The 27,743-nt window shown below is 44.6% G+C and overlaps 1 protein-coding gene across 3 annotated transcripts in view; it reads right to left on the bottom strand.

Annotated features, from left to right (window-relative positions):
- The window catches only part of LOC144721221 (dynein axonemal heavy chain 3-like), an 814,808-nt gene that overhangs the window by 56,958 nt on the left and 730,107 nt on the right, over positions 1-27,743 (bottom strand). For all 3 annotated transcript variants that reach the window (XM_078598660.1, XM_078598658.1, XM_078598659.1), the window contains 8 exons: positions 26,737-26,895; positions 23,475-23,582; positions 20,911-21,075; positions 17,193-17,377; positions 14,025-14,196; positions 5,852-5,985; positions 4,449-4,620; positions 1,180-1,383 (listed from right to left, as the gene is read on the bottom strand). In XM_078598660.1, coding sequence (XP_078454786.1) covers positions 1,180-1,383; positions 4,449-4,620; positions 5,852-5,985; positions 14,025-14,196; positions 17,193-17,377; positions 20,911-21,075; positions 23,475-23,582; positions 26,737-26,895 — 1,299 coding nt within the window. The remainder of the gene's footprint in view (positions 1-1,179; positions 1,384-4,448; positions 4,621-5,851; positions 5,986-14,024; positions 14,197-17,192; positions 17,378-20,910; positions 21,076-23,474; positions 23,583-26,736; positions 26,896-27,743) is intronic.

Raw genomic sequence — 27,743 nt, 5'->3', positions numbered from 1 at the left:
ATGTACTCTTTAGTGATACGTTGTATAAAAAATGTTTCCCGTCAAGGAGCATAAACCATCATGCAAACTCCGGTCATCATCGCAGCGTTTTTTTGATAATCATCGAACAAAGACCGTCACCGCATCGCGAGCGCTTTCAGGTGCACTTCTACGGGCGTCTGGAACACTCTTCCTTCCAATATTAGGAAGCCACTGGAGCTATGTACTTTTAAATCATCTAGATCGAAAACGAATTTCTTTAGAACTGCCTTTTGTGTTTAGTTTATTTTCCGTCCCCCGCACCTCCAATGGGCTATATACAGTGCGAAAGAAGTTCAACATACATACAGATACATAAGTCGGAGAAACGTTGCTACAAACGTTAAACACGTTGTAACTACTTGGGATGCCAAGTTCCTAGTCGTGCCAGTGGCTTATCTCAGTGTAGAAGCTTTCATGTACCCAATCAAATTACAACTTAACCAATTCCCAAGTCCTCTGCTGTGGAGAGTTGCTCCATGGCCAATCTGGCTGGAACCACTGTGGAGCGACACGAAAGGCCACACCATGCATTACCGCATAGGTTGTCATGGTTGTGCTGTGCAGAAATGAGCCATATATCCAAATCAAGTCTCTCTTTCGTAAAAAAGTAATTTTTAACTCAATGAGTCTTCGAGGGAGAAACAAGGCACAGAAATATTCTTGAGCTCTCCGATGTGTTTTTGGGTTGTACTGAGTGTTTCTTAGCATGATGTCCGACGTTTTGCTCCATGTGTTGGGTGCTTCGTCAGCAAAGCTACCCTGGACAACGTTGCAAATGCGGCGTTCCATCCGATGGATATTCCAGGTGAAATACATTTCTGAATAAATAAACACTCAATGAATACTGCGGTTGCAAGAAATGTTGTTTGTGTGCTGGAAGCTACTTCGGGAATATCCCAGGATGTGCAGCGAAACGTCGGACATCACAGAGAATTACGTGCGGTCATCATCACGATCCATGGGCAGCTGGCCCTGTACGTGTCCACTGCACATTTCGTCATTTGTTTCCACTTTCCTCTGTCTTGTGCCAAATATGCTCAAGCAGCACCACAACTTTCTGGCCCCAATCTCTAATGTCGTCGTCAAGTCATTCTCCGTTAGGTCTTCCGACGCGCGGTAGAATCCCAGAAAGGAGGAGGACGCGAAGAGGAATCCCACCTTGACGGAAACCTGTGGCAAGAAGTGCGGGTTGCGCAGGCGCGTGGTCATGTAGAGGCGGAAGTCGCCGCTGTACTGCACCACGGCGTCGCCCAGCCGCACGCACTCCACGCCGCCCTGCCGGAAGGTCTGCCGCAGCAGGATGGGGTCCAGCAGCGGGTCCAGCTCCTCGGGGACGTTCTCCAGGAGCACGGGGTAACCGAACTGGGGGGAGAAATGAGCCGCAGCGCGATCAGTTTCACGGAATCCGTGGCCACGGGATGACCGTTGTTATGCTGACCTCCAATTATCAATTCATAATAAATAGAACATTTTCAAATGCGCACGAATGTTTGCGGAATGGACACATGATTGTGTGATCGCGGAGCATAAGCTCGCGGTTCCTCGTAACCAGCAGGGAACCTGATAGAGTTGTCACCACTGGCTCAGAACCATCGATGGACATGAGCATCACCCCATTGCTGGAGCGGAGGGACACTTGAGATAGGTATGTTTAATTCCCCTTCACTGAATATTTGAATCGGCCGATATTTACATATGCATTCAATATGATCAGTTTACGATCAGTTTATCGTCAATATGCAAGTGTCCAGGAGGGGGTGATGGTGAGCTGCACGACACCAGTTACTTCAAACGCACAAGAGAACACGTTTCTGCCTAAGGTACCCTTGGCACAGTCAAAGTATTATTTCAGTAAACAAAACTGCAGTATGCTGCTGGGGTTTAATTGAATAGTCGCAGCTGTTATTACAACTTCAATTAATTAGTAAGACCAAACTTCCATTTGAGTAATTGATTGGTAGCGTAGACAATTAAATGATTTGGTGTAGAAAGTCTGAGAATGGAGACACTTTGACTTTGACTTGACTTTTTAAGAAAGTCAGTAATGTGATGTGCACCTTCATTATACGGCAGTTCAGAAATTGTATTGAAGTTAATTATCAGTTACAATGGACAAGTCTTAATTTAACGGTGCCATTCATTATCTCTAATTGGCAATATATTGTACAGAACGACTCACGGAGCCATGCTTTAGAATCAGGGCTTTTACTAATGGGCAAAATTAACACTCAGAAATAATTAAAATCAGAGGCATGTATTATAAAAGTGATTGTGACTACTGGCTGAAATAAACTTATTAAAAAAATTGTTTAAATAAATTATAAATTAAAACGCTTATTTAATACATAATGAATTTTGACATGATGACAATATTCTAATGCCTTTTTAATAACCGTAGAATTTAAATTAGTTTTATGCAAACTGCAGCTTGACAAGCACTGCTCGACATTCAAGATATTGAAGGTTTTTTTTTTGTTTGACTAAAACAGTTGGCAAACCAAACGCAATGTGTCACATATAAGTTCTGCACCACTGTCTAATTATTATAATCATATTGATAAATAAAAATAGACTTTCACATAACCGATACTACAGGGGTCAAGTATCCAGTGTGGGTGAGGAAATCAGAGGTGGTGGCTTACAGTGTTACCGTGGACCAACCCAATGTCAAAGTTAAGAGCCAGAGGTCATCAAGGTTTAAATTCATAGATGGCCTCACATGCTGCCCAGTTTGACCTCTGAGATTTGATCAAACGGTATTTCACCACGGTGCACAAACCACCACAACACAAAAAAGGGATAATTTATTTGTGGCTATTTATGGAATCTGGTCGGTGAAAGAGTCGCACAATAGCAAGTTCTTGGGTGATTAATGTCCCACTTTGTTACAGGTTGCACACTTTGGTCAACGCCCAGAGAAATAACTGTCCAGTTGTGGAAATTTGACCAAATGACTCATATCCTGTCACCTATATAACCGTGAATTGGCAGGCTGTAATTGTTTTCCTCATTGACTAATAAACAAAACCAACACCTCATGGCCGTACGGGAAAACTCAAGGCAACCAAAAAGAGTATGGTAATCATGTCCTTTTTGCAAATCAGATTGCTGAAGTCATCCTCTAGCTATCGCCCTATCAGGCCACTGAGCTTGCCCAGCAATGGGTAGAACAGAAAGCCACTGCTGCTGCAGAGAAGATACCACCTACTTTTGCCGATATTTGAGCTACACCAGCTCGTTTTTTATGGAAGTAATGACGCATTGATTGTCAATTAATATTGATTGTTTTGAAGCTCACAATGCATGCACACATTTGCAAATGCGAGAATCAATGTTTTCCAATTTGTACATGGCAAATGTAATGTTTCATATGACCTCTACAGCCACGAGAGGCTGCTATCTTCATCACAATGCAAAAAACTAAGGTAATTGATTCACAACCCTTAATTGAGACCTTAAATAGCAACGATTCACTCAACTGTGTGGGGAAAATCGCTACAGACCTCATCCTTGCTACTTTTAACTTTGATACACATACGTTTTCCTCTTCTTCTTGGTTCTTTCGGTAAAGTCACGTAGAAGGGAAATAATAAAATAAAAAAAATAAAACAATAAAATACAATTCTCACGACGTTTCGGCCACAACGCAAGCAGCCGCAAATAATGCAATATTCAACTTGTTAAACGACGTTATTTAGTTATGCTTCACGACTGCACCCCAATGGGCTACTTTTCGATTGTAAATGCGGGAATATTTACACAGTAAAGAACTCTTACTCGACAATTCAACAAATGTAAGAACTGTCCCAAAATGAAACAAATGGGGCAATGGGATGTTGTGGCATTGCTACACTAACGGTCCCGCGTGATGGTTAAGACCAGTGACTGTACCACTGCTACTTTGCCATTCAGCAGTGCCCTGATTATATTTAAAAGTCTATCAATAACAATTCAAGGCAATGCCCTCGGTCCCAATACATGTTACATTTTAAGGGAGAATGTGCAGCCCTGGCGAAAGGGACACTAGAGAGGCCCCTGCAGAGGATATTTGGCCAACTCCTTCATGCTGGCCGGAGATTTTAAAAGAGTTGAGAGTATTCACACTTGACCTCACCACGCTGCTGGGTGAAATGAGGCGGTGTGGGTGGGGATTTGAGAAACTTGCGCCGTTGTTTCAAAAGCTGCACCGGGAAATGTAATCCACCACCTCTGGACTTTAACTGCAATGTGCTAAGCATTAGGGACCACGGTCATTCGCGATACCCATCGTGGTTACGGCAACATCCCGGCACCACCAACGTTACCAATCGTGGTTACAGGAACAGCCCGGCACCAACCACGTTACCAACCGTGGTCACGGCAACATCCCGGCACCACCAACGTTACAAATCGTGATTATGGCCACAAATCGCATCGCCACCACGAACCTGCACGCAGTTGCTGAGCGTGCGGGCATAGTCGGAGTCGGCGAGCTTGCACACGTGCAGCTTGCTGGCCCTCTCCATGTTCTTGATCCACTTGTTGGCTTGGACCTGTGGGTCGATCATCAGTGGCCAGCGCTGCGCCGACGTAACGATGATCGCGTTCTCCACTGAAAATCTGGAGAAAAGAATTGTTAAGGCACTTGATCAGACATGGCTTCCTCGCATGCCCGTGAAATGACTTACAAAAAACTAAGAATACAAATGTGGCACGTTGCTCCGTTCATACGGCATACGAAAGAAGATGAAGACTGCACGTATTTTGTTCGTTCGGACAACCACGAAAGCACCAACGGCAATGTTAGCCAACCTTTGATTGTTTTTTGTTTTAAATCCCTATTCAGAAACTAAACCTGGACCATACGTAGAAGGATCTAAAACGTCAACGAATGTTGATAAAAAAAAAAGTAAGTGGATATTTGGTTGCTTTTCTACCTTGGATAGACAGAAACAATCGTTTAAATTAACTTTAATTAACCCCAGAATATACATCCTAATATCAGTATTTCAAAATGTAAATGTAACAGCTGAAGTAATTTTGTGGGCATATGTATAAAACCCTTTAGTCAATTTTAAAGCCTCACCTCTTATCCATTTTCCATTCTCTTGCTCTTCCCTCCCCTCGCCCCTCCACTTCTTCCCGTCCCTTCCTGACCTTTTCGTGACCCCTCAGTCTTGGTCACCCATTCCTCAGGCCTTGCACGCCCCTGCCATCTAAATCATTATTTTACGACACCGGTTTTTTTACTATGTTAAGTGCCTTGAGCAAAGGCCCTCTATAAATATAAAATCATATAAGATAATCCGCTGCTGGATGAGGGCCTTCCCACATCTCGTGTGGATCATGGGGGTTAATGACCACAATTTACCATGCTGTGTATTCTACTGAATTCTAAATGTTATTTTAAGTCTAATGGTACATGCAATAGCATACTCATTGGTTCTTTCACGCATGTAGAAATAAAATAAAAATAAAAGAAATCACGACGTTTCGAACGCAACACAAGCGCTCGTCCTCAGGTGAAAATGGCGTAAACCACACAGCGAGGGAACACACAGAGGGACATCGCACACAGAGCACACCGAGAACGGCAAACTGCACGGAGGCAAATACAGCAAGAATAAATATTGGGATATTTTATAAATGTTCATTTTGAAACGCGCTTGCATTTTAACTGTGTGCAATCCCGAAGGCAGCCATTCCCCTCCAAAACATCCACTTACAGCACTTCGGCAGAGCAAATTTATATCCTGACGCAGCATTGGGCAAACGCGACGTGTGAAGAAGGTTAAGGGTCAACGTATTTTTTTTTTCCGCCGGAGGAAGTTAATTGGTGCCACGAACTCACATGTCCCTGGGCAGGCCGTGCAGCTCCCACTCCATGATGCGCACGGGGTCACCCAGTGTGCCCGCCAGTGAGAAACCGTGGGAGACAGGGATGCTCTTCTCTCTGCACATGGCGTACCACTCACGCAGGATTTCCTGTTGGGATGATACAGGTGTTTTTTGCCGACGGCGTTGTCATCGCAACATCCGCTGGACGACATTTGTGAAACTACTGGCATCTTTGAAACTACTGGGTATCTGTGAAACTACGGGACATCTGTGAAACTACGGAACATCTGTGAAACTACTGGCATCTGTGAAACTACTGACTGTCTGTGAAACTACTGAGTGTCTGTGAAACTACTGGCATCTGTGAAACTACTGGCATTTGTGAAACTACTGGCATCTTTGAAACTACTGGGTATCTGTGAAACTACTGGGCATCCGTGAAAATACTGGGACATCTGTGAAACTACTGGGCATCTGTGAAAATACTGGCATCTGTGAAACTATGGGACATCTGTGAAACTAGAGGGCATCTGTGAAACTAGAGGGCATCAGTGAAACTACTCGGCATCTGTGAAACTACTGAATACCTCACCACGGTGATGAGATGTTCACCACCTTGCCTGCTTTGCAGGAGTTCGTGGGTTCGATCCCGACCCTGACAATCCCTGTATAATTGGAGTTTGCGTGTTTTCCCCGTGGTCCAACTGGGGGCGTGGATTTTTCCACATTTATAAACATGCGTTTAGAGTGTTTGACTGCTATAAATTTCCACGTGATATGCCACTTCGTTGAGCTATCATTTGTGGCTAGGTCGCTGGCAAAAAAGAAGTTTAGTTTATTAAACTACTGGACATTTGTGAAAAATATTTTTTTAGCTCATCCCATTCCTCCAGTGTAAATATTTTGATTCTGATAAATGTTTTTTATTCTGATTCCAATGGCAGTGAACGGCAGGGAATGTTATAACAGCTTACGATGCAGGCTGCAAAGTTAGGGCTCGGGGTAAACGTGGGCAGAACAAAGATCACGCACGACAGGGTCACTGAATACACGGAGGTGTTTGTTGGAGGGAGACAACTGGAAAACACAGCAGAGTGTGTGTGTACCTGGGATGGCTACTGAAGGTGGACCGAGTTCAAGAATATTAAACAAAGAGAAGGAGTGGTTTTGGAAAACTTAATTAAATCATGAAAAGCAACATACCAATGTTCCTACAAATACAGTTTTTAATGAGTGTCCTCCTATGGCATTAGGTTCAGAAGTATAGTCATGAACAAAAACGAAATGGAACAAAGGCACGTATGTTCGAGGGAACGTACGCAGTTTAAAAACACAATTCACACTCGGGCTTGGGCGGGACGCATCACTCGAAGGGAAGACGGCCGACGGTCAAGAAGAGCGGCAGAGTGGCGGCAAAGGAAGGGACGCGTCCGAGAGGACGTCCACCGTGGACATGGCGCGCTGTACACGACTCGTGTGCAGGTGCCGAGCGCACCGTTACATCACGCAAACTGTGAGGGATGGAAACGGCTTGGGGAAAGCATTGATCCAAAAGTGGATTATGGTTGACGATGGCGATGATGATACACCAGATGGACATGAGGTTAAACCAGATCTGCTGATGGGGTCACCTGAAAAGCACTGCTCAGGAAAGCCCGAGGAAGCCATCTCTACTTCCCATCGGTAATGACGGCTCAAGAACCCTAAGCGTGGAGTGTGGTGTTGCGAGGTGAAGGGGGGAGTGGGATTGGATGGGATGCAGAAATCTTGAGCCATACATACATAACACACACACAAAGACAAATATCCCCAATATAACCTTTCACAGAATGTTGGGGCAAGTCCGGCATGGCACAAGAAGGGGTGGGTGGCCAACACCATGCTCGGCCACCTTTGTCTCACCAATGCTGATGTTTACACACCACATTAGGTGCTAATTAAGGTTGAGCAAACTTAGGGGAGGCCCAGAATCAGTTGAGATATACTTAACCGATGTAGGACGTGAGCAGGAATTGGACTTGGGTTGCTGGGTTTGTTGTGCACTGCACTTACCACGACACTCCCGTTCACCATACATAAATAAACAGACAAATAAAAACAGACTTTTATGGCAAGTGTTGTTAGCGAGCACCTATGAAGGTCAAGACGACACACAAGGGGGTGGGTGGCCAGCACCATGCCGGGCCGCCTTTGTCTCCCGAGTGGCGATGTTTACGCATCGCACAAGATACTCAAATGAAGCTGAGTCAACCTAGATGAGGGCCCATGACGGGTTCAAATAATCGTTACTGGTGTTGGCCGTGAGCGGGAATGAAACTCAGGTCGCTGGGCGGGTTCATAGCGCAGCTCACTAACCGCTACACGACCACTCCTCAATAAATAGACATACACACATACAGACACACAGACACACATACACACACACATCTCTGACTCTTCCACCTCTATTTTACATTCGACACCCACATGCATGGACATGGGACACTCAATTATGCCCTCCGTCACCACTCATTGTCACCAGGCTTGCCCTAGAAGTGAAGGGCATGCTCACTAAGATGACGAGATTGAGAGGCGACGGCCGAGTAGTCAACAGTCATGTTCCTGACCCCCTACATCACACTCGGCGAGTCTCCAAACCACTACACACAAACGGCCTGCCGCAGAGAGACGGTGTCCCCGCTCTCCGTTGTTCTACTCCGTGAACCCGCGAACCCACAGTTGATGCGGTTGAATAATGACACCCCCTCTGGATTTGCAATCCAGAGGGGGTGCCGGTTCGATCTCCCGGCACGACGAGAGTTCAATCGATGGCACATGTTTCTTAAAGCCCTCGACCTCTATCCACCCAGCAGCGTAAACGTGTACGCTCGTTGCAGGGTAAAGTGTGGTTACTTCCAACTCTTCCAAGACGTCTGAACAGCGTGGAAGAGTAGACCAAAGACCCCCTAAGAATTCCCTCGAGCGGAGGCTCTTCCACCAGCAGTGGCGTGGTGACCAAGACATTGCAGGGCGTCCCCTTTGCCTGCACCTTACAAGGACTTCAACTTTCCTGACCCGAGACGCCCACAATTCTCCTCCATCTTTACGACCCGCTCCATCATCTCCGCCACCCCAACCCCCATCCTCGCCCCCGCATCTTCCTTTCAGAGCAGCAGCAGCGGCAGCGGCAGGACCGAGCTCCCCCGCACCTCACCCCTCACCCTGCACTCGCCTGATTCTGCCCAATACGACCTCTGCTTCAAGGACTCCCTCGTAGGGGGCTTTAACCGCTTCCCCCCTTGACCTTCCCCTTCCCCAAAGAATCGATAATTCTATGCAGGTGATACACCTCCACCCTACGTCGACGACTGCATCTCACCCGATTCGCACACCCAAACTCTTTCAATGCCTTCTTCTGCCATGCTGCACCCTCCCCCTCGGTCAAAAATGCACCAGGGCTCACCCGTATGACTGCTAACTATCGAAAAAAGGTGGTCACCGCATCACGCGCTTTCAGATGCGCTTCTGCGGCCGTCTGGAATGCTCTCCCTTCCGATATTAGGAAGCCACTGGAGCTACGCACGTTTAAATCTAGATGGAGAAACTAATTTCTTTAGAACTGCTTTTTGTGTTGTGTTTGTCGTCCTTTCACCGCACCTCCGATTATTGCGGTTGGCTACGTAGAGTGCGAAAGAAGTTAAACATTCATACATACACCCTCAATGTCTACCCCTGTACACCATTCCACCAAACACCACTCGTGCCCTGACTGCCGGCACCATAGCCCTCAGTGGACTGTCGCAGTGCCCCCTGATTCCTCTCTCATTTTAGTTGATTGTTGCTACACCTCAGATCCCTCCGTCAGCTTCCAATCTAACCCCAGTAGAGCTGCCGTAGCCGAGTGTTAAACTGATTGATGACTCAACCAACTATTGGTTTGATTCATGGATTAATAAACATAAGGACATTTTCTTCAAATTGTAATGAACAATCAACACATACAAGACTAAAACATGCATTTGTAGGCACAGTTATTTATTGTAAATGTGTGCAGGTAGTAATCAGAATGAATAATCTTCATTTAGACTGGATGAATCCAATGAGCTTTGAAACTCTTTTTTACAGATGTCCAATTGGTACTGTTAAGATAAATCTTCACAACTCACGTATACTTATGTAATTACTTTTTATTATTATTATTAATTATCTTCATCTATACTGTAATACTGCTGGTGACTATGTGTTGGTTCTTACTGGGTCAACTGTCCCGTTTGTCCAAGCTGTTCTTCCTCACTGCAATGTAAGCCTGTAACCCATGACTTACTTTGCATGTGATCAGACCACAAACTTGTTACATTCTGCCCCCGTTAAAGAACACCTTTGCACTTCTACGTGAAACTGGATTCGTGTTAGAAGATTTCATCCCCACCATTCCTATCGGCACCTCCAAATTTACTCCCTGACCAGCAAACACAAGTTTGCACCCATCCATTGCACCTCACCAAGTTACATAATCATAGCCCTCCACCCGTCCCCCATAATGCAATGCATGCCCCACATGCCCCCAAACAAATTCACAATCACACCTTTTTTTCACACACACACACCACTATTCGCCTCACCACACCACCTTGTTTAGTTTTTGGGTTTGTCGATTAAATTATGTAAAAAATGTTATTCATTTACCCCCCTCTATTTAAGACTGAAACAAGAGGATTTCCCCACAACTGTGGCTGTCGCCTGATGATGCTGGTTGTAATTACCGGCGAAATATCACGGTACTCGAATTCTAAATGTTGTGAGTTTACTCTCCATCATACAACCGGTGTGCTGAGCTAGTAATGCATTTGAATGTTTTGTTTAAGTGACAAACCTTACTACTTGGCTATTTCGGGTAATGGCAGGGTTTACGACACATTAAATATACGCGATCTAACCCAAAAACACTCTTATGGATTGTAATATTTTATTAGAAATTACCAGTAATAGTTGCTAATACCCATGTGTAATTTCATGCCACACAAGTGAAGGAAAACAAGGATTTGCAGTTGCATGATGGGGAAGGATAAGCTCACAACTGTGTACTTACATATGTGCCAATTTGCAAACAAGTGGTGAATTCCCAAAGCCACCCAATTACATCACAACACACCACCATGTAACACTATTGTAATGGGGATGTTAATGAATTGTCTGCGAGCATTAGCACCCAATACTTAAAGCTGAAAATAACACACAAACAAGTAAAATTAGGAAACCATGATAACAGTGAATTCTAATTTTTACGGTTACCCATATTCACCATAGTAATAATCTATTATTTTGTGCTTTTGCTCAGGTGTATGAAAATTTTATGAGAATGAAATCAGTGCTTTGCACCATATTTTGGCACATTTTACGTGTAACTGCACCTCGATTTGGTACATTCGTCCACACAATCCTTGGTTCTCGTGATGATTATTGATACTGCCACCCCCATATATGTACCCCCCTTCCATGAAGGAAAGTGCCCTTAATAAAGTCCTGCTCCATCATTGATCCAAACCCCACTAAACGTGTCCCTTCTTGCTAACCCCCTAGGGTCCTCCACATCATTGCCACTGTTAAAAGCCTCCATCTGCTCTGGAGCTGTCCATCTAAACCTCAAAATAGTTGCTGTCAACTTATCCTGAAAAATACATCACTGGTCCTAAAGACCCACGTTTGCAATTGTTCCTGGCAGCTTTGTATTTGGCAGATGAGAGTGACCGGCAGTGACACCATCTCGTAAGTGATCTCTCCTGATATGATCTATATATATATAACCTATCTGCCGTCTCATTCTCCTCAAACTCACTGCGGCCTTTGACACTGTCAGCCACTCAATCCCCCTCGTGTGCCTTCAAGACTGTGGAGGCATCCCCGGCGCCGCCGTAGCATGCTGATGCGCACATACAGGTGGGATGTGGTCTCCTTGGAGGTGCACTTGACAAAGTCACAATTCCAGATTGTGACTTTGTGAAGTGCCGTCAGTATTTTGTTGCTTCGCCACTAAACGTACGCACAGTGCCCACCTGCTCTATCTCAGCCAGTCATTGGGGGGCTATTAATTTATAATGAAGATTCGCTCATTGGAGCCAAGACGTGAAAATTATATATATATAGCACATATTTATCGTACGTGAGTGCGGCCATAAAAGTCTAGGGGGGGGGGGAGTACACCGTATTGGAGGGCATGTGCATAGGTATACAATTAATCCAATTAAAGTGTAGCAGAACCAATTATTCCAATTTAGAGCTCTTGCAAGCCACAACAAAACAAGGAGCAGTCAGCCCTCAAGAGTGCAGATGGCATTCATGCTGTGAAATGTCAGACAAGCCAATATACTGGGTCTGGCAAATTCCACTCTCATATATATGATGTAGTGAACAGTGGTATTCAAGGGCATATCGTTGTTGTTTATCTCATGTAAGAGCCATTGAAATTCATTATCCATCACATATTTTCAAGGGAAATATATAAAACTAAAGTTATAGCACACCATGTCTTATTTTATTTTTTACTATTTGGTGATGGGTGATGCAGTTTAAGTATTTGGCTAAGATAATAAGCGAGGTTTGGCAATAATAAACCTTTAGAGTTGTGCATTAAAGGACCAGGCTTGGTAACTTTTCTGAAATTATATCAAGAGCTCTGGTGCTAAGGTTTTTTAATAATTTTATGCAAAAATTGGCATGGTTTTTCCTCGAATATTGATAAGAAATTGCAGCTGCCATAAAACCTCTCATATCATTTTATGTTGGCTATTTTTCATTTGGGGTGAAGCAGTGGAGGAATGTTTAGCGCACAGCGCTGTAAACCCGACGTTGCTCATGTCAGTCAGGAGTGATATCTGAAATGGTCCTGTGTCTCCCTTTTACCAAACTGCACTAACCAGTGTGGTGAAGTATGGCCAAACAGGGTGACCGCTACGTCATGTCACTGCCCAGGTACCTAACAGGCCACGTTTTGCTATACAGTGGTACCCCAGAGATCAAACTTAATTCATTCCAGAAGGCCATCCGAACACCGATTTGTTCGAACACCGAATTAATTTTCCCCGTAAGAATTACTGTAAATGACATTAATTGGTTCCAGACACAAGAAATCTCTCATTATAAAGCATTTTTACACGAAGTTTACAGTAATTACATGCATTAAAGCATACAAAAAACATGAAACACAATAAATAAATGGAATAAATGAATAAATATATTGAATAAATGAAATAAATTAACATTGAACTTCACTTTACCTGTAGTAAGGAGAGTTGATGGCTTGAGTGGAAGGTGGTGAGGAGGAGGTGGTGGTGGTGTTATTGTTTGGAAGGGGAGTCCCCTTTGTCTGGGCAAGCGTCATGCACGCTGGCGATACGCGTCTCAGCCGTACAGGTTCTTTCAAGTCGCAATTGCCCGTTCGACCTCCGAATTTCGTTCGGTTTCCGGGGCAATTTTATTTCGGAAATATTGTTCGAACACCGATTTGTTCGAGTTCTGGTGTGTTCGATCTCCGAGGTTCTACTGTCATTCTCAGATATAATGGGATCTCTCTACAGCTTTCCACTGCAGGTCAATGGACTTACAATGTACATGGATCATACTGGTGGGAACCACCTGGTTCCACCAGCCCACAGGGGATTATTGTGTCTGTCTGTCGTGCATCCAAAAATGGGAGGGGTGGGGCTGGGTGGAGAGGGGAAAGTGGGGAGGGGCTGGGTGGGGAGGGAGGGGCTGGGTGGGGAGGAGAGGGTGGGGAGAGTGGGGCTGGGTGGGGAGGGGAGGGTGGGGAGGGGCTGGGTGGGGAGGGTGGGGAGGGGCTGGGTGTGTGGGGAGGATGGGGCTGGGTGGGGGGTGGGGCTGGTTGGGGAGGGTGGGGCTGGGTGGGGAGGGGAAGGAGGGGCTGGGTGGGGAAGGTGGGGCTGGGTGGGGGGTGGAAGGGGTGGGGCTGGGTGGGGAGGGGCTGGTCACCCCGTGGTGCCCTTATAAAACTCAACGTTTAACCTACTCACACCGGCTTGTGCCCGCCCTCACATTCGGGCATATTTATGGAATCCACCACGTCACCGTTGACCCTGACCATTGACCGAGCAACCCAACGTCACTACCAGCTCCTTCCGCAGGAATATGTTAAGAGAGGTATGCAGTGATGTCATGATGGCACTGTGCGCACAGTCTGAGATGCACAGTACCTGTCTGAACTCTGGAGTGAACGGCCCCAGATATGCCACGATCCCAGAGCTTAGGAGTACATCGCCGACAATGTTTTGGTAGGTGTTGTGCAGCACGGTTGCCAGCTCTGCCCAGCGTTCTTTCTCCCCACCCAGGCCACTCATCAGCTTCTCCGCACGCACCAGCTTCAACCTAACTCAGATGCACCCACATCACACAGAGCATCACCACACAATGCCACACCACACGATAAGCCATTAAACGTTTCAAGTTACGTAAATTACTGTGCTGAACAATACATATCAGTGTTGTGCAGCCCATGATCCCTGATTGGATTGAGACACTTTGGCAGAAGTTGGAGTGGACCTGCTCAGGCTGCTCTGAATGTCAGATGTGAATATAAGAGAGCAGTATCTATGGAACATCAGCTGATTCATCTCAGTTTTGTTTTTAGTTCCACCAAATAACATAGCCTTATTTGTTGCTACAAGTGTTTGGCATTTAGTTTAATTGTTCAACCATAGTGCTTTTCCTCCAAAAGAATAATAAGCATTATGCATTTTTGTACATAGCAGTGTTTTCATATTTGGGTAGCAAACATGTTATCCTTGTTTTATATGATTTTAACCAAAAAAAATGTAATTTCAAAATACATTTCAATAAAAAGCGAGCGTGAATATTTATGTTGCCCATTTTCCTTTACTATTTACAAAAAAACGAGTTTCTGCACAACAACAAAGAAAACAACCTCATCACTGATGATCTCCTACCCTTGCTTTGGTGAAACGTCTGGCGGACCTGATGGCAATGACATCACCGGGGTCGTACGCCAACCATTTACACTTGCCTCTCGATCTACCAGATGACGATTTATTTTTTATCTAAATATCCTTAAAAATGTAATCAGACCCGGGAAAACCTAACGCTGAGGGGAAATGAAAATCATCAGCATGTTATTAGAGACGAGTTCCATGAAATATGTAAAGAGCGCACAGACTGCCGTTGACAACATTCACGCCACACGATGCGGCTCAGCTGACAACTGCAGAAACATCGCCGTGGCGCCTCAACCCGAGGCGAAAATGGATACCTCGGCGCCCGTTGAAATATTTACGATTGTTTTAATTATGCATGGATTCATTTCCGGAAAGAATGTTGCTCAGTCAAAATAGCATCTGTTCAGCACGGAGAGAAAGCTCACACTTTTAGAAACAGTGGCAACTGGCAGCGCAAACACTGGCACAGCAACACTCAACAACACAAGTTGCAGATCCTTCATGTCTGCGGCCGTCAGACACATTTTTCCGAGAAAAAAATCGCGCGTTATAATTTTCACACAAATGAGCTCGGGGTGTGGTATGTAAGTACATTTTACATTCTTTCTGAGTATTTATATTTATCGCTTTGGTTTAATTTGACTGAGTTCTACTCATAGATGATTTTACCAACATTAGCAATACCTTGCATTTATATTGGGCCAGAATGTAATGAAACGCATAACGCTTTAAAACAACGCATGGATTTGCATACAATTTTGATTTACTGCGTTATAGTTCAGATGGAGTGCTCTCGATTATAACACCAAGTAACCCAGCAGCATTCGTTCGTCTAATGATCCTGACTTATGCTGATAAGACCCAGAAGGTTAAAACCAGTCCAGAGGTCACTTGCTTAAACAAACACTGTTGGATACTTCTAGATTTGAAGCTTTCGTGACTGCAATGATTCATATTCTCAGGTTTTTTCGGTAAAGTCACGTAGGTAAAAACCTACGTGACTTTACCGAAAAAACCTGTTGGATACTATTAGTCTGGAAAGCCAAGAGGCAGATGGACGATTTATATATATACATATATGTTGTATTTATATGTAGAGACATGGAATGGAGTTCTACATGTATATACAAATATAAAGACAAAGATACCATGTATAGCCTTGACACACTTTTTTCCGGTAGGTGCTGTTAAGCGAGCACCTACATAAACACACGTTACTAAATGTACTTTCAAATTGTACTCACAATGCTGCGGTCAGAATGTACGTATGCAACGAGCCATTGAGATCAATTTGTACGGTCCTGATACATGCTTGGAATCGTGTGCGTGTGTGTATTAATGTATACTTTTCAATTTGTATGTCATATGCATTTTCGTTCGTGTGACCGCTGCAACCACCAATGGTTCTGCAATCAAAGAATGAGACCTGCGCATGCTATAACGTAGGTGGACAATTCACAAGGAGAAAGGGCAAGTGTTCACTTGTTAATTTGTTCACCTGTTAATTTGTTCAACTAATAATTTGCAATCTCGGCACTGTTATTCTCTGAAAGAGGCACATTCCTGTCACCACTTCATGGGTTTCAATAATGCAATTCACAAATAAAAAAGTAGTAAAAGCAGGGGTGTGAATTACGTTTAATTTCATTATCGACAGATTTGCAATTAGTGCGTGCCACGTTTGTAGGCCACAACTGCTCAGTAGAATTTGGAATGGGTCAGTTGATTAATGTTGTTTGATTAAATTGTGTACGTTCCAATTCATATGCCTCAACCGCTTCCAAACGGAGACCCAGGTTGGAGCAGCAATGTAAAAGCTAATCAATAATATAAATATTGTGAATGTTGTAATCCAATTCATATTTGTTCTATTTACATTAAGCAAAGTCATTTTAAGTCAGAGAACTTGACTCAACATCCGACAATTGTGAGTTAAATTCCAGTTGGGGCTGACTCAATGAATTGTACTTTTAAGGTTAATAACAAAATGAGCACAATTTTTATTCCATATTTTGGAAAATTAAGAGTTATATAGGCTCATGCCATTGTAATGTGCCTATTTTCACCACTTTCTCGGGGCTGCCAAAAGAGATGAGGATGTTGACTTGAGTTTTGAAGAACGCGAATGTTCAACAGATTATATAAATTAAAAGTAATTTTTTTTTTGGATGTGCTCACAAGTCATAAGCTTTTAAAACCACTATAAAGCATGGCAACACAATTCACAACCATCATCATACTTGCCTGCTAAGGGAAAGTTACCAAAAAGTTACAAAAGCTGACATTGTGCTGAAAAGACCGTTCTTGCCAACGCCGCGAATTGAACTTCTAGGACGTGAAATCCCCCCCCCCCCCACCAATGCCGAAAGGTTCGTATGGGCGCGAGGCGGAGTGTGAAGTGGCACACCATACCGCGTGAGCTGGATGCTGTCCTCCAGCTGTTGTTTGTCGGCGAGGCGAAGTGCCAGGCGGTCCTGCAGGGCACCTAGCTTGGCGCTCACCTCGCGCAGCTCCTCCCGCTTCACCTCAAGCTGCTCCATCTGCAGCGCCAACTCCGCCTCTGCCTCCACCAGGCGCGCCCTCTTGGGTGCCACAATCTGCCGGGCGCAATGACCATCGAGCCAGTGAAGCGGCCTGGCATGGGTTCTCGCGTTGTTTGGCGTGGCCAGTAAGTGGTGCCGTGATGATTATTACGAGGCATTTGCACTCGCCGGACTTGCTCCAGTTTGCAATCGCTGACCCCCAGTCTTGTGTTTGGTGCTCGTATAGATGCCCACGTAGATTCTTTATTACATTAACGATAAGCTGAGCGAACTAAACTGAACTATTTTTCCTTTACCAGGTAAGGCCCACTGAGCTATATAGCTCTTTTTCAGAATGTATGGATGTATGTTGAACTTCTTTCGCACCGTACGTAGTTAACCATGCTAATCGGAGGGGCGTGGGAAGAACAACTAACGAAACACAAAACAAGCAGTTCAGAAGCGACCTGGCAACAAGTGAGAGCTCAACGAAGTGGCTTATATTGAAATGTATTCCAGCCAAATACTTTAAATGCGTGTTCCTAAATGTGGAGGGAAAATCCAGAGGACCCGGAGGAAAATCCACGTGAACACAGGGAGAACATTCAAACTCCAAATATACAGGCGTCAGGGTCGGGATCGACATCCTGTATAGCAGGCGATGTATTAAATATATCGCCACTGTGGCAAATATGTGGAAGCACCGTCCATAGAGAGTTTGGCTCACAATCTACACAGGGGGAGAGGGGGTTGATCATCTCTTTTATGGTCAATAGAATAAGTACTACTTTGTGAGAAGATAAGAGCAGGTTTTTTTTAACATTGTATTCCATTCGTAAGAAAATGCAGATTTTTTTCCTAGCGGATCAAAGGCACAAAAAGAGATCAATACTGCCCAATGCTAATTTAAAAAGGTTAATTAATTTACCCCAATATGACACGTGTTGTAAAACATAAGTATATTACCAATTTACATGGATTTCCTAAATCTGGAAAATCATCACATTTTAATCGCTGGATGCTTATAATGATATTAAACAAGGTTGAAAAAAAACTGCTCATATCTGGTCTTAAATTAATGGGTTAGGATGAACAAAAGTTGTGCAAACTTAGTAAATGGCCTGGTGGTACAATCATTTTACATCAAAATTAGACCACAGTTGATACCATCGGGCTATAAAAAATCCCAGTAACATATGAAGACGAGAGCGGAGGCGTAAATGTGTGCGTGTATGTAAGTGCACGTGCTCATACAAATGCAATGATGATTCTTTCTTGTTAAACTGTTGTGGCAAATTCTGCAAAATGGGTATTTATCTATTGAGGCTGGTAAAAGGCAAGTGACAGAGTGTATAACACGCACACACAGAGACGTCTGAAGGGGCCTCAGAGCCATTTGTTGGCTCAGGGCATCTATTATGCTAAATCAGCCCCAGACGGCACCAAATTCAAATGAGATGCTGTCAACGCTGGCCCCATTGTGGCTGTCCGTGATGGAGATGGCATTGCACGGCGAGGGAAGCCATGCACAGTGTGACCTTAACTCAACTCACAAGACCAAGGAAATATGATTAACCTACTGCACGTTCATGTTTCAAATATTTTCTTTGAAACGACTGATGATTTTACTCATTTGTAAATACATATTTGAAAGTTTAACACGTAGGCTTTCGCGACCAATATTATTCATATAAAAAAAAACATCTGCACAATCCTGGCAAATCACCTGATGAAGCTGGATGTAATTACCAACATACTCAAATTGTACAGGTTGTGGGTTTGCTCTCCAACACACCGGTGTGCTGAGGTAGTAACTAAGTAGCATGGTTGTTTTTTTAACATGACAAACCTTACTAATTGGATGTGTCGGGTGGTGGAGGGTTAATGACACATTCATATTTACGTGATCTCATGAAGAAAAAAAATTCAGAGGTATCTGAGAAAGCTGAGGGGGCTAATACTGCACCATGTCAGACCACTGCTTGGTTTGAATGCTGCCAGTAAACCTGCAATTAAACTAGATTCATAAACGTAGTGAGTTCATGCTCGTTAAGTAATTAAGAGTGGAGTGGTGCTCCTCTCCATTGGCAAACCACAGCCAGAGGTGGGAATTCTACATTCGTATGGCTGGGGCAGTTTCTCCAAAAAGACAACCAAATATTCAATGATGATGGGGAAATTTTGTAAAATATCAGATATAACAGGTAGAGATGCAGCCCTGCAATTGTTTTCTCGTGCCACTGTTAACGGAGGGGCCTCTGCAAGAGGGAGCTCTCGAGAGGATATTTGGCCTACTCTTCTACGCTTCCCAGACCCATACTTTAACCCCACCACATGTTACCTGTATGTTGAACATCTTTCACACTCTTAATTTTGGAGCTTTCGTGACTGCAGGAATTATTCTTTGTTTCTTTCGGTTAAGTCACGTCTAAAGATAAAATAATAAATTATGCTATTATTTTAATTTATTATTTTATCTTTAGACGTGACTTAACCGAAAGAAACAAAGAATGAATCTTTCACACTGTACATAGGCAACCGCGCTAATCGGAGGTGCGCGGGAAGAACAACAAACTATACGCAAAAATATTCTTGGTTCTTTCGGTAATGTCACATAGAAGGGAAATAATAAAATAAATAAAAATACTAAATTCTTCTATTTCTTATTTTATTGTGTTTTAGTTTTATTACTTTATTACTTCCCTTCTATGTGACTTTACGAAAGAACCAAGAAGATGAATCCCTGCAGTCACAAAAAGCTTTACAATAGAAATTTATACACAAAAAGTAGTTCGAAGAAATTTGTTTTCAATCTAGATTTAAAAGTGCACAGCTCCGGTAACTTACTAATATCGGAAGGAGGAGCGTTTCAGACGTCTGCAGAAGCGCATTTTAAAGAGTGTGATCCAGTGATCGTATTTGTTCGATGGCCAGCTTAACTGACGAGGTGTGACGTTACCCATGTACTGTATACTGCTGGACAGCCAGAGGCGAGGAATTCAAGAAACTTACACCATTGTTTCAATTTCTACTGCCGGGAGATCGAACCGGCGACCAATGGATTGCATGTCCAGCGAGCTGTACCTACATATGTGTATGTATTTATGTAGTGTAACGGTTAGCACGTTGCACTATGAACCTGGTGACCCGAGTTCGATTCCCAATCACGGCCTACACCAGTGATGAGATGATAATCTGAACTGGTCATGGGCCTCCCCTAGGTAGACTCAGCCTCAAATGAGTACCTCGTGCAGTGTGTAAACATCACCACTGGGGAAACAAAAGCAGTCGGGCATGGTGCTGGCCACCCAAACCCATCGTGTGCCGTGCCGGCCTTCATAGGTGCTCGCTAACAGCACTCGCCCCAACAGTTTGTTAATGTTATTCGGGGGATCGTTGTCGTCTTTATATTCATGTTGAACCTCTTTCACACCGTACGCAGCCAACCCTGCTAATCGGAGGTGCTTGACCCTTACACCGCTGTGGCAGTGTCCCTCCTACCCCCAGTGGGTGGCGAGGCGGTGGGGAGGGGGGGAGGCTTGCTCAGCCGCAGTCGAGCGACGGCTGCTCCGAGCGAGGGGCGGCTGGCACCCGCTCGGCTCGCTCACCTTGGCCACTTTGTCGTAGACCTCGGTGGCACGAACCCAGCTGCAGAGGCCCTCGCACGCCGAAGACACGTTACGGATCACGTTCGGCTGGAACTCGGGGTTGCCGATGTAGTCGCGGCGGACCTGCGCGATCACTTTCGGTGGGATGTTGTCCTTGTCGAACTCCTGCAAAGTTGGGAGGAAAAAAAATATAACCCAAGGAATATCATCCTGTTTATATTAAAAAAAACGAAGTAGAAAGGAATACTAAGCTTTTGGTTTTGCCGCCCGCTCCAATAATATCCAAATTGTGCTTTCAGAGTCATGGCACGAGACACAGCAGGACGCAGTGAATACCCTGTGGCACAGAATGGCCCCAGGATTTAAAATAACAAAACGAATTTTTGCTTCCATTGACCTCTCTATCCACACTCGGGGTGGGCACTTTTTGTACGTGCCCTGCAAAGACTGTTCATCGTATGTTGATCAAACAAAAAAATGCAATGCTTAGAACTTAAATATATCTAAATTAAGCTAAACAAAAACTAAATTCAATGTGTTTTTTTTGTTGAGTCAGTTATTGGTGATGGGGTGGAGACCATTTCACTTTCGAGCCTAGTTTAATCAAAGTAAAAAAAATTAAACGGTCTCAGGATGGCTTTTCGTGATGAAAAAAAAACTCACATTAATATAAAATGTTTATTCAGTCACTGAGATGAACTAGTTATTCACCTACTGGCCCTCTCTAGCCAATGCATTTATTTAATCATTTTATAATTGCAAAAGTTCCCACTTTACTGAGCCTCATCAGCAAAGTGTGGCTGAATAAGCAAATGCCACTGGGGGCACTGATGTGAGTGGTTTGAGATCTCTACAAAATGTGGAAGCCAGAATATTTCCTCAAAGCTAACGGTCAAGGCGCAGCCCTGCAATCACGTGCTCGCGCCAATGTTGGCAGAAGGGTATCCACAAGAGGGAGCTCTAGGGAACCTCCCTAGTGGCTATTTTGGCCTACTCTTGCATGCTAGCCAGACATCTGGGAAGAGGTGGGAGAACGGACACTTTTTAGAAACATGCATTTAGAGTATATGGCTGCTATGAATTGCCACATGATAAGCCACTTCGTTAAGCTATCATTTTTGGCCAGGTCGCTTCTGAAAAAGAGCTGTATAGCTCAATGGGCCTTAACTGGTAAAATTTAAATAGTTTCGTTTACTCCACCATGCACGAATCTGCCAATCGGCTGTGGTGTTCTCTATTTATACTTTCTGAGTGGATGGAGGTGTCAGGATTTAAGAAACATGCAGCATTGTTTTAATTGCTGTACCGGGAGACTGAAACGGCTGCCTCTAATTATTACGCCAAGGCAGTATCCTCAGCAATGGTAGGGCACAGTAAACGACAATAATGAGAATGAAGAACCATACTCTTTGGTTCTTTCGGTAAAGTCGCGTAGAAAACGAATGATAGATCACGACGTTTCGATCGCCACACAAGCGGTCGTCCTCAGGTGGGAAAAAGAAACAGGCGACTGAAACAAGTCCTTATTATCATATATACGGACCTGTTTCAGCAGCCTGTTTCGATCGAAACGTCGTGATCTATTATTATTTAGCTACGTGACTTTACCGAAAAAACCAAAGAGTATGGATTCCTGCAGTCACGAAAGCTTCAAATCAAGAATGAAGAACCAGTTTAATTCATGGCAAACCCAAAGGCTTCATTCAATTCGGTGAGATCCTTACAGAAAACATTGAGAATAACAAAGGCAGAGCCCGAAAGAAACCGAGAAGGACCCAATAAATCGAGGCACAGCAACATTTTGACAGTTGCACAAGCAAGCACGAGTCTTCTTATGCAGAAGAGGGGGTTTACCAAATGAGTTTGCAAAGCAGCACTAGGCTAATGTAGAGATGTCTTGTGACCTACATTTAATTATATAAAATGATTTTTTGTTGTTTAAGTTTTATTTAAAACAGAAATGAATATGCGAAGGAAAACACACGTGAGGGGTCAATTAATTGGGGGGTCACAAGACATCTGGACGACCCTGTACACCACTTACAGTAATAAAATCTGGGACAGATATTAGTTCCCCGCTATCATGAGTAAATAAAAACATTTTGGAGCTGATCCTTACACAAGACTTGAAGAGACCTGAACCGTAGGCGGCATCTGCCAATGAGGCACCCCAATCAATAGGGCTGAGTGAATTATTTACAACAGGTAAATAACAAACGACATCGCAACGGGCTGAGAGACAACTCAACATTTTTAATAGAAAAGCAACTGTGAGTCTCAAGGGTAATCCTTGAGACTTGACACGTATGGGGTATCATATATGGACACATTTGCATAATGACAGACAGAGAACAGGATTTTGTATCATTTTCCCTTCGCTTTCTTTTTCTTAAAATGCTCAGGATGACCTTGCCGGCTCGCATCACGGAGACTCTTGAGGGGCAGTTATCTACGGAGGACACACGGGTGCAGGTCTACATTGCACACATTTATCTTTGCTGCTGTCAAGCCCTGGGCAAAAACAGTTTCTGACAAATGAAGAGGATTTAATTACTGAGCGCTACCTTCAGGGATTCCAAAAACTTCATATCTCCCAGCATTTTCTTGGACGACGGCCAGTAATCGTCCACCATCTTGCCATTTGCATCAGTCTTCTTCTCCGGTTTTATACCCTGAAATAAATAGGCAAAGCGTAAATTAAACAGGTCAGTTCGATAAATAATATCAACGTCAAAAAGTTTGTGAAAAGCAATCTATTTCCCTCAAGGAAATCACGAAAATTGTTTTTAATTAAGATGGGATGATAAGGCATTGTACGGCAGAATCTTTTTTTTTCTTTCGGAAATGTTCAATTAAAGCGTTCTAATGGATGCCAAAACACGTTCAGGATGCTGCTGAGCAGGACATGGCGTAGGATGCTTCTCCGTGCACTCCAAATGTCACTCCTCAACAAGCACGTGCTTAAACAGAGTCTGTGAGTCGAATGTTGAAAGGAGTACACTTAAAATAGCAATTACTGCACTTTGGAATCTGGTCATGGGCATTAATTTGAACACCAAATCCTGACGTAGAAATACTACGAGGAAATTACAGCTTTAGCGCTGTGATTTGTATTTTAAATTTTCAGTTATTATTCGATAAAAAAAATTGAACTGTCAAAATATGCGGTATATATTAAATGTTACGTGAAAATAAGTAAAGTAATTATACTCAAAAGTACGTATTGATTCACCTGATTTCTGGTCACTAGACACAACCTCGAACAGGTTTTCCTAACCACTGGTCCCCGCAATTCACCACAGCACTGCAGGTCCAGGTTTATCAGTGCTATCTAAATACAAGTTAAGTGGAACACGCCTGCATATGTCTGACGATTGCTAATCACATCTGATGTGGAGAGTGCCGATTCAAAGTGGGGGCACTACCGAGATTAAATTCGACAAAGATAATGATCCCTCATAAAGCCTTAGCAGAGCATTATCGAGCACCAGAAAAGGTCTGCCAAGGCCTGCATGAAAGGGGTTTCTGTCGCTGGGCACACATACACACGATCTCTGTCTTATATGCGAGAACGAACTCTGTCACATGGGACACACACACACTGAAGATCTCTCCTTTGTTGAGGTGCCATGCCCTGGCTTTCCAAAAGAATGTGGTACAGTATATCTGGACTCCCCCTGTTCTGTCTGTGTAGTATGGTGCCAGCCTGAGAGGGCCACGGTACGCGATGCATTGTCATCGCGGCCACCCCGTAGGCGGGTATAGCACCAGCCCTAGCGAGGCTTGGTGTGCGCTGGGATAGCACGGGCACCGCGCACGGCGTGTAGTACAGGCCCCCACGAGGGGGAGCGGGAGAGTGTCAGCCCAGGGACAGGGTTTCCCCGGGCCAAGGCACTCTGGTTGACCCCGCAGACACGTGGTCTAGAGTGTCCACAGAAAAGGCCCCAGGTGGGGGGGCTAGGGGGTGAGCACGTGTCCGGGGGGAGCGCTCGAGAGGGATCGAGAGGGAGCTAGAAGGCTCCAGAAGGCGGAGGGCGGAGCAGCCCCGACCCGTAGGGGGATATAAGGCGTGTGCCTAAGAGGGACCGGGGTCGCTGCATCCTACAAGCTGAAGCTCCACGTCCATAAGCTGAAGCTCTACATCCTGCAAGACATCAACACGTGGCCGAGGCCCCGAGTGAGAGGGCCTAACCCTTCGTAGCTGTAACTCCCTCAGTATAGCGTAGTTAGCTGGGTGGTCACCACCCTAGGCTGTATCTGGTGAAGGGGCAGTTACCCCTTTGTGTTAACGGGTTGATGTTACAATAAAAGTGTTGCCTCTAAAGAACAACGTCTGCGACTCAGTTGGACTCACTACATCTGTATGGGATAGTCCTGCCACCTCGCACGCTTCGGTTTTCTCCAGGTGCTCCGGTTTTCTCCAGGTACTCCGGTTTCCTCCGACGTGCAAACACTCATTAATTGAAACTAGATTCGAATTGGCCATGGACACCTTCATACATAGAAGACTGCAGAGCTCGGGGACAAATTTGGCACCTGCTCACCGCCTGGCTACCTTTCCCACTTGTCCGTGTTTCCTTGCTCCTCTGGGTCGTTCTCTCTCCACGAGAGTGAGCGAATGCTGATCTGTGCATTTAAAGTTGATATTATTATAACTTTAAATCAACACGCTCTGCGCCACACGGGACGCAAACGTACACATATGCACTTAACGTCTCAATCTTAATTTGAATCAGCACTCTCGATGTCATTCAGGTGTGTTTAGCAATCTTCGGGTGCATGCAGCGTGTAACGACTTAATTTAAATTGGAACGGAGGAGATTGGTAAACATGAACAGACAGAGACCGCGGTGGGTCACATGGACTGAAATTTGAGAAACTCTGATGTAGAAAAGTTAAATTGAAGTTATGTTTCTACGTACATTATTCTTTTCTAAAGCGTTCGCAAAAAAGACCCACTTCTACACATAATGCACCAAAAATAACACATTACCTACGTGCGCGAATATATTACGTGCAATACATCAGAGAGACAAAACAACCCCAGTTTGTTTAACGGACAATCTGAGAAAGTGCTGCTAGCTAAGCATCTATTTCAAGCCAGGTGCTTATTAGCGAGGGCATTGCCAGCACCACATCAGACTGCAACCGGTCGGTGCTGACGTTTACATCTCCTACCAAGATACAGTACTCAATGTAAGGTGAGCCAACCAGGATGAGAGCTCGGCCAAGTCCAGACGGCAATTGCGAATGGTGATGTACATTGCTGATGATCATCCACTTGCCGAGGTAGGCTGTCCTGGAAATGTTGTGACTCTTCCCGCAACATCAAAAAATACAAGTGCCGGTTTCCTGTCAGCTGCATAACAATGCACCACTCAACACAATGCACTTACATGTAGTGCCATCCTCCTCTTGCGGCATGAGACATTAATGTCCCCGCGATAAATCCTGGTGTTTTTTTCACCACTTGGGCGCAACAGTGAGAGCAGTTTAACACGTAGGCTTTCACGACCAATATTATCCGTAATAAAGGTTTTTGGCTATAAATCGCACGATGAAGTGGATTGTAAACACCAGCAAAACGTCGTACTCAAATTGTAGATGTTGTGGGTTTACTCTCCAACACACCGGTGTGCTGAAATAGTAACGAATTCGCACGTTTCATTGACGTGCCAAACCTTACTAATTGGCTGTGTAGGGTGGTGGTGGGTTTAACGACACATTTATATTTACACGATCTAACCCCCAAAAAAACGCATTATGGACAGTGAGAACGACCGCGTGTCGTGGGGAGGAGGTGGTGGGTGGGGGTCAAAGGCCGACCTTCAGAACGCAGATTGCGGCGAGGGTGAGACGCACTCCGGATGGCGGGTTCTGCATGGTCTTCACGAGCGTGATGTCGCTCGACTTGAGCGTGTCGAGCGCGGCGATGGCGGCGTTGAGGGCGGGCGTCGCGATGCTCAGCTTCTCCAGGCACTCATCCTGCATCACGTGCCAGCAACGCAGCCAAGGTGTGTCAGCTATCTAGCTATCTAGCAACTCGCTATTTTTTTTTTATTTCACCCAGCTAAGGCCCGCTGAGTTTTAGAGCTCTTTTTCAGAAGCGTCCTGGCTATCGCACATGAAAAGAAACCACGGGATCGCAGGGAGAACATGCAAACTCCAAATATATAGGTGTCAGGGTTCGGTATCGAACCACTGACTTCCTCCTTGGCGCCACGTGAACAAAGTGTGGCCAGTGTGCCGCTAAGCCCATTTGAGCACAAACAATGATCATAAGACTAATGCCATTTAACACGCAGTAAGTAGGCTTGCGCGACCAATATTATTCATAATAAAGGTGTTTGGGTTAGATCGCGTAAGTATAAATGTGCCGTAACCCTCCACCACCCGACACAGCCAGTAAGGTTTGCCACATAAACAACGCGCCAATTACTTTACTACTTCAGCCATACCGTTGTGTTGGAGAGTAAATCCACAACGTTTACAATTTGAGTACGACGTTTCGCTGGTAATTACATCCACCATCATCGCCCTTTATTATGAATAATATTGGTCGCAAAACGTCGTACTCAAATTGTAAACGTTGTGGATTTACTCTCCAACATAACGGTATGGCTGAAGTAGTCACTAATTGGCGCGTTGTTTATGTGGCAAACCTTACTGGCTGTGTCGGGTGGTGGAGGGTTACGGCACATTTATACCTACGCAATCTAACCCAAAAACCTTTATTATGAATAAGACTCGTGAAATTTGCAACGCGCACAAGATTTCATGGATGTAAATGACCGTGACTCCAAAACCAAGTTAAAGATGCCTTTAAATGTGTA

The sequence above is a fragment of the Lampetra planeri genome, chromosome 11, assembly GCF_965212315.1.
Source record: "Lampetra planeri chromosome 11, kcLamPlan1.2.h2, whole genome shotgun sequence".
Taxonomy (NCBI): domain Eukaryota; kingdom Metazoa; phylum Chordata; class Hyperoartia; order Petromyzontiformes; family Petromyzontidae; genus Lampetra; species Lampetra planeri.
The sequence above is the reverse complement of the archived record's forward strand: the minus strand, read 5'-3'. Positions and strand labels throughout refer to the sequence as shown.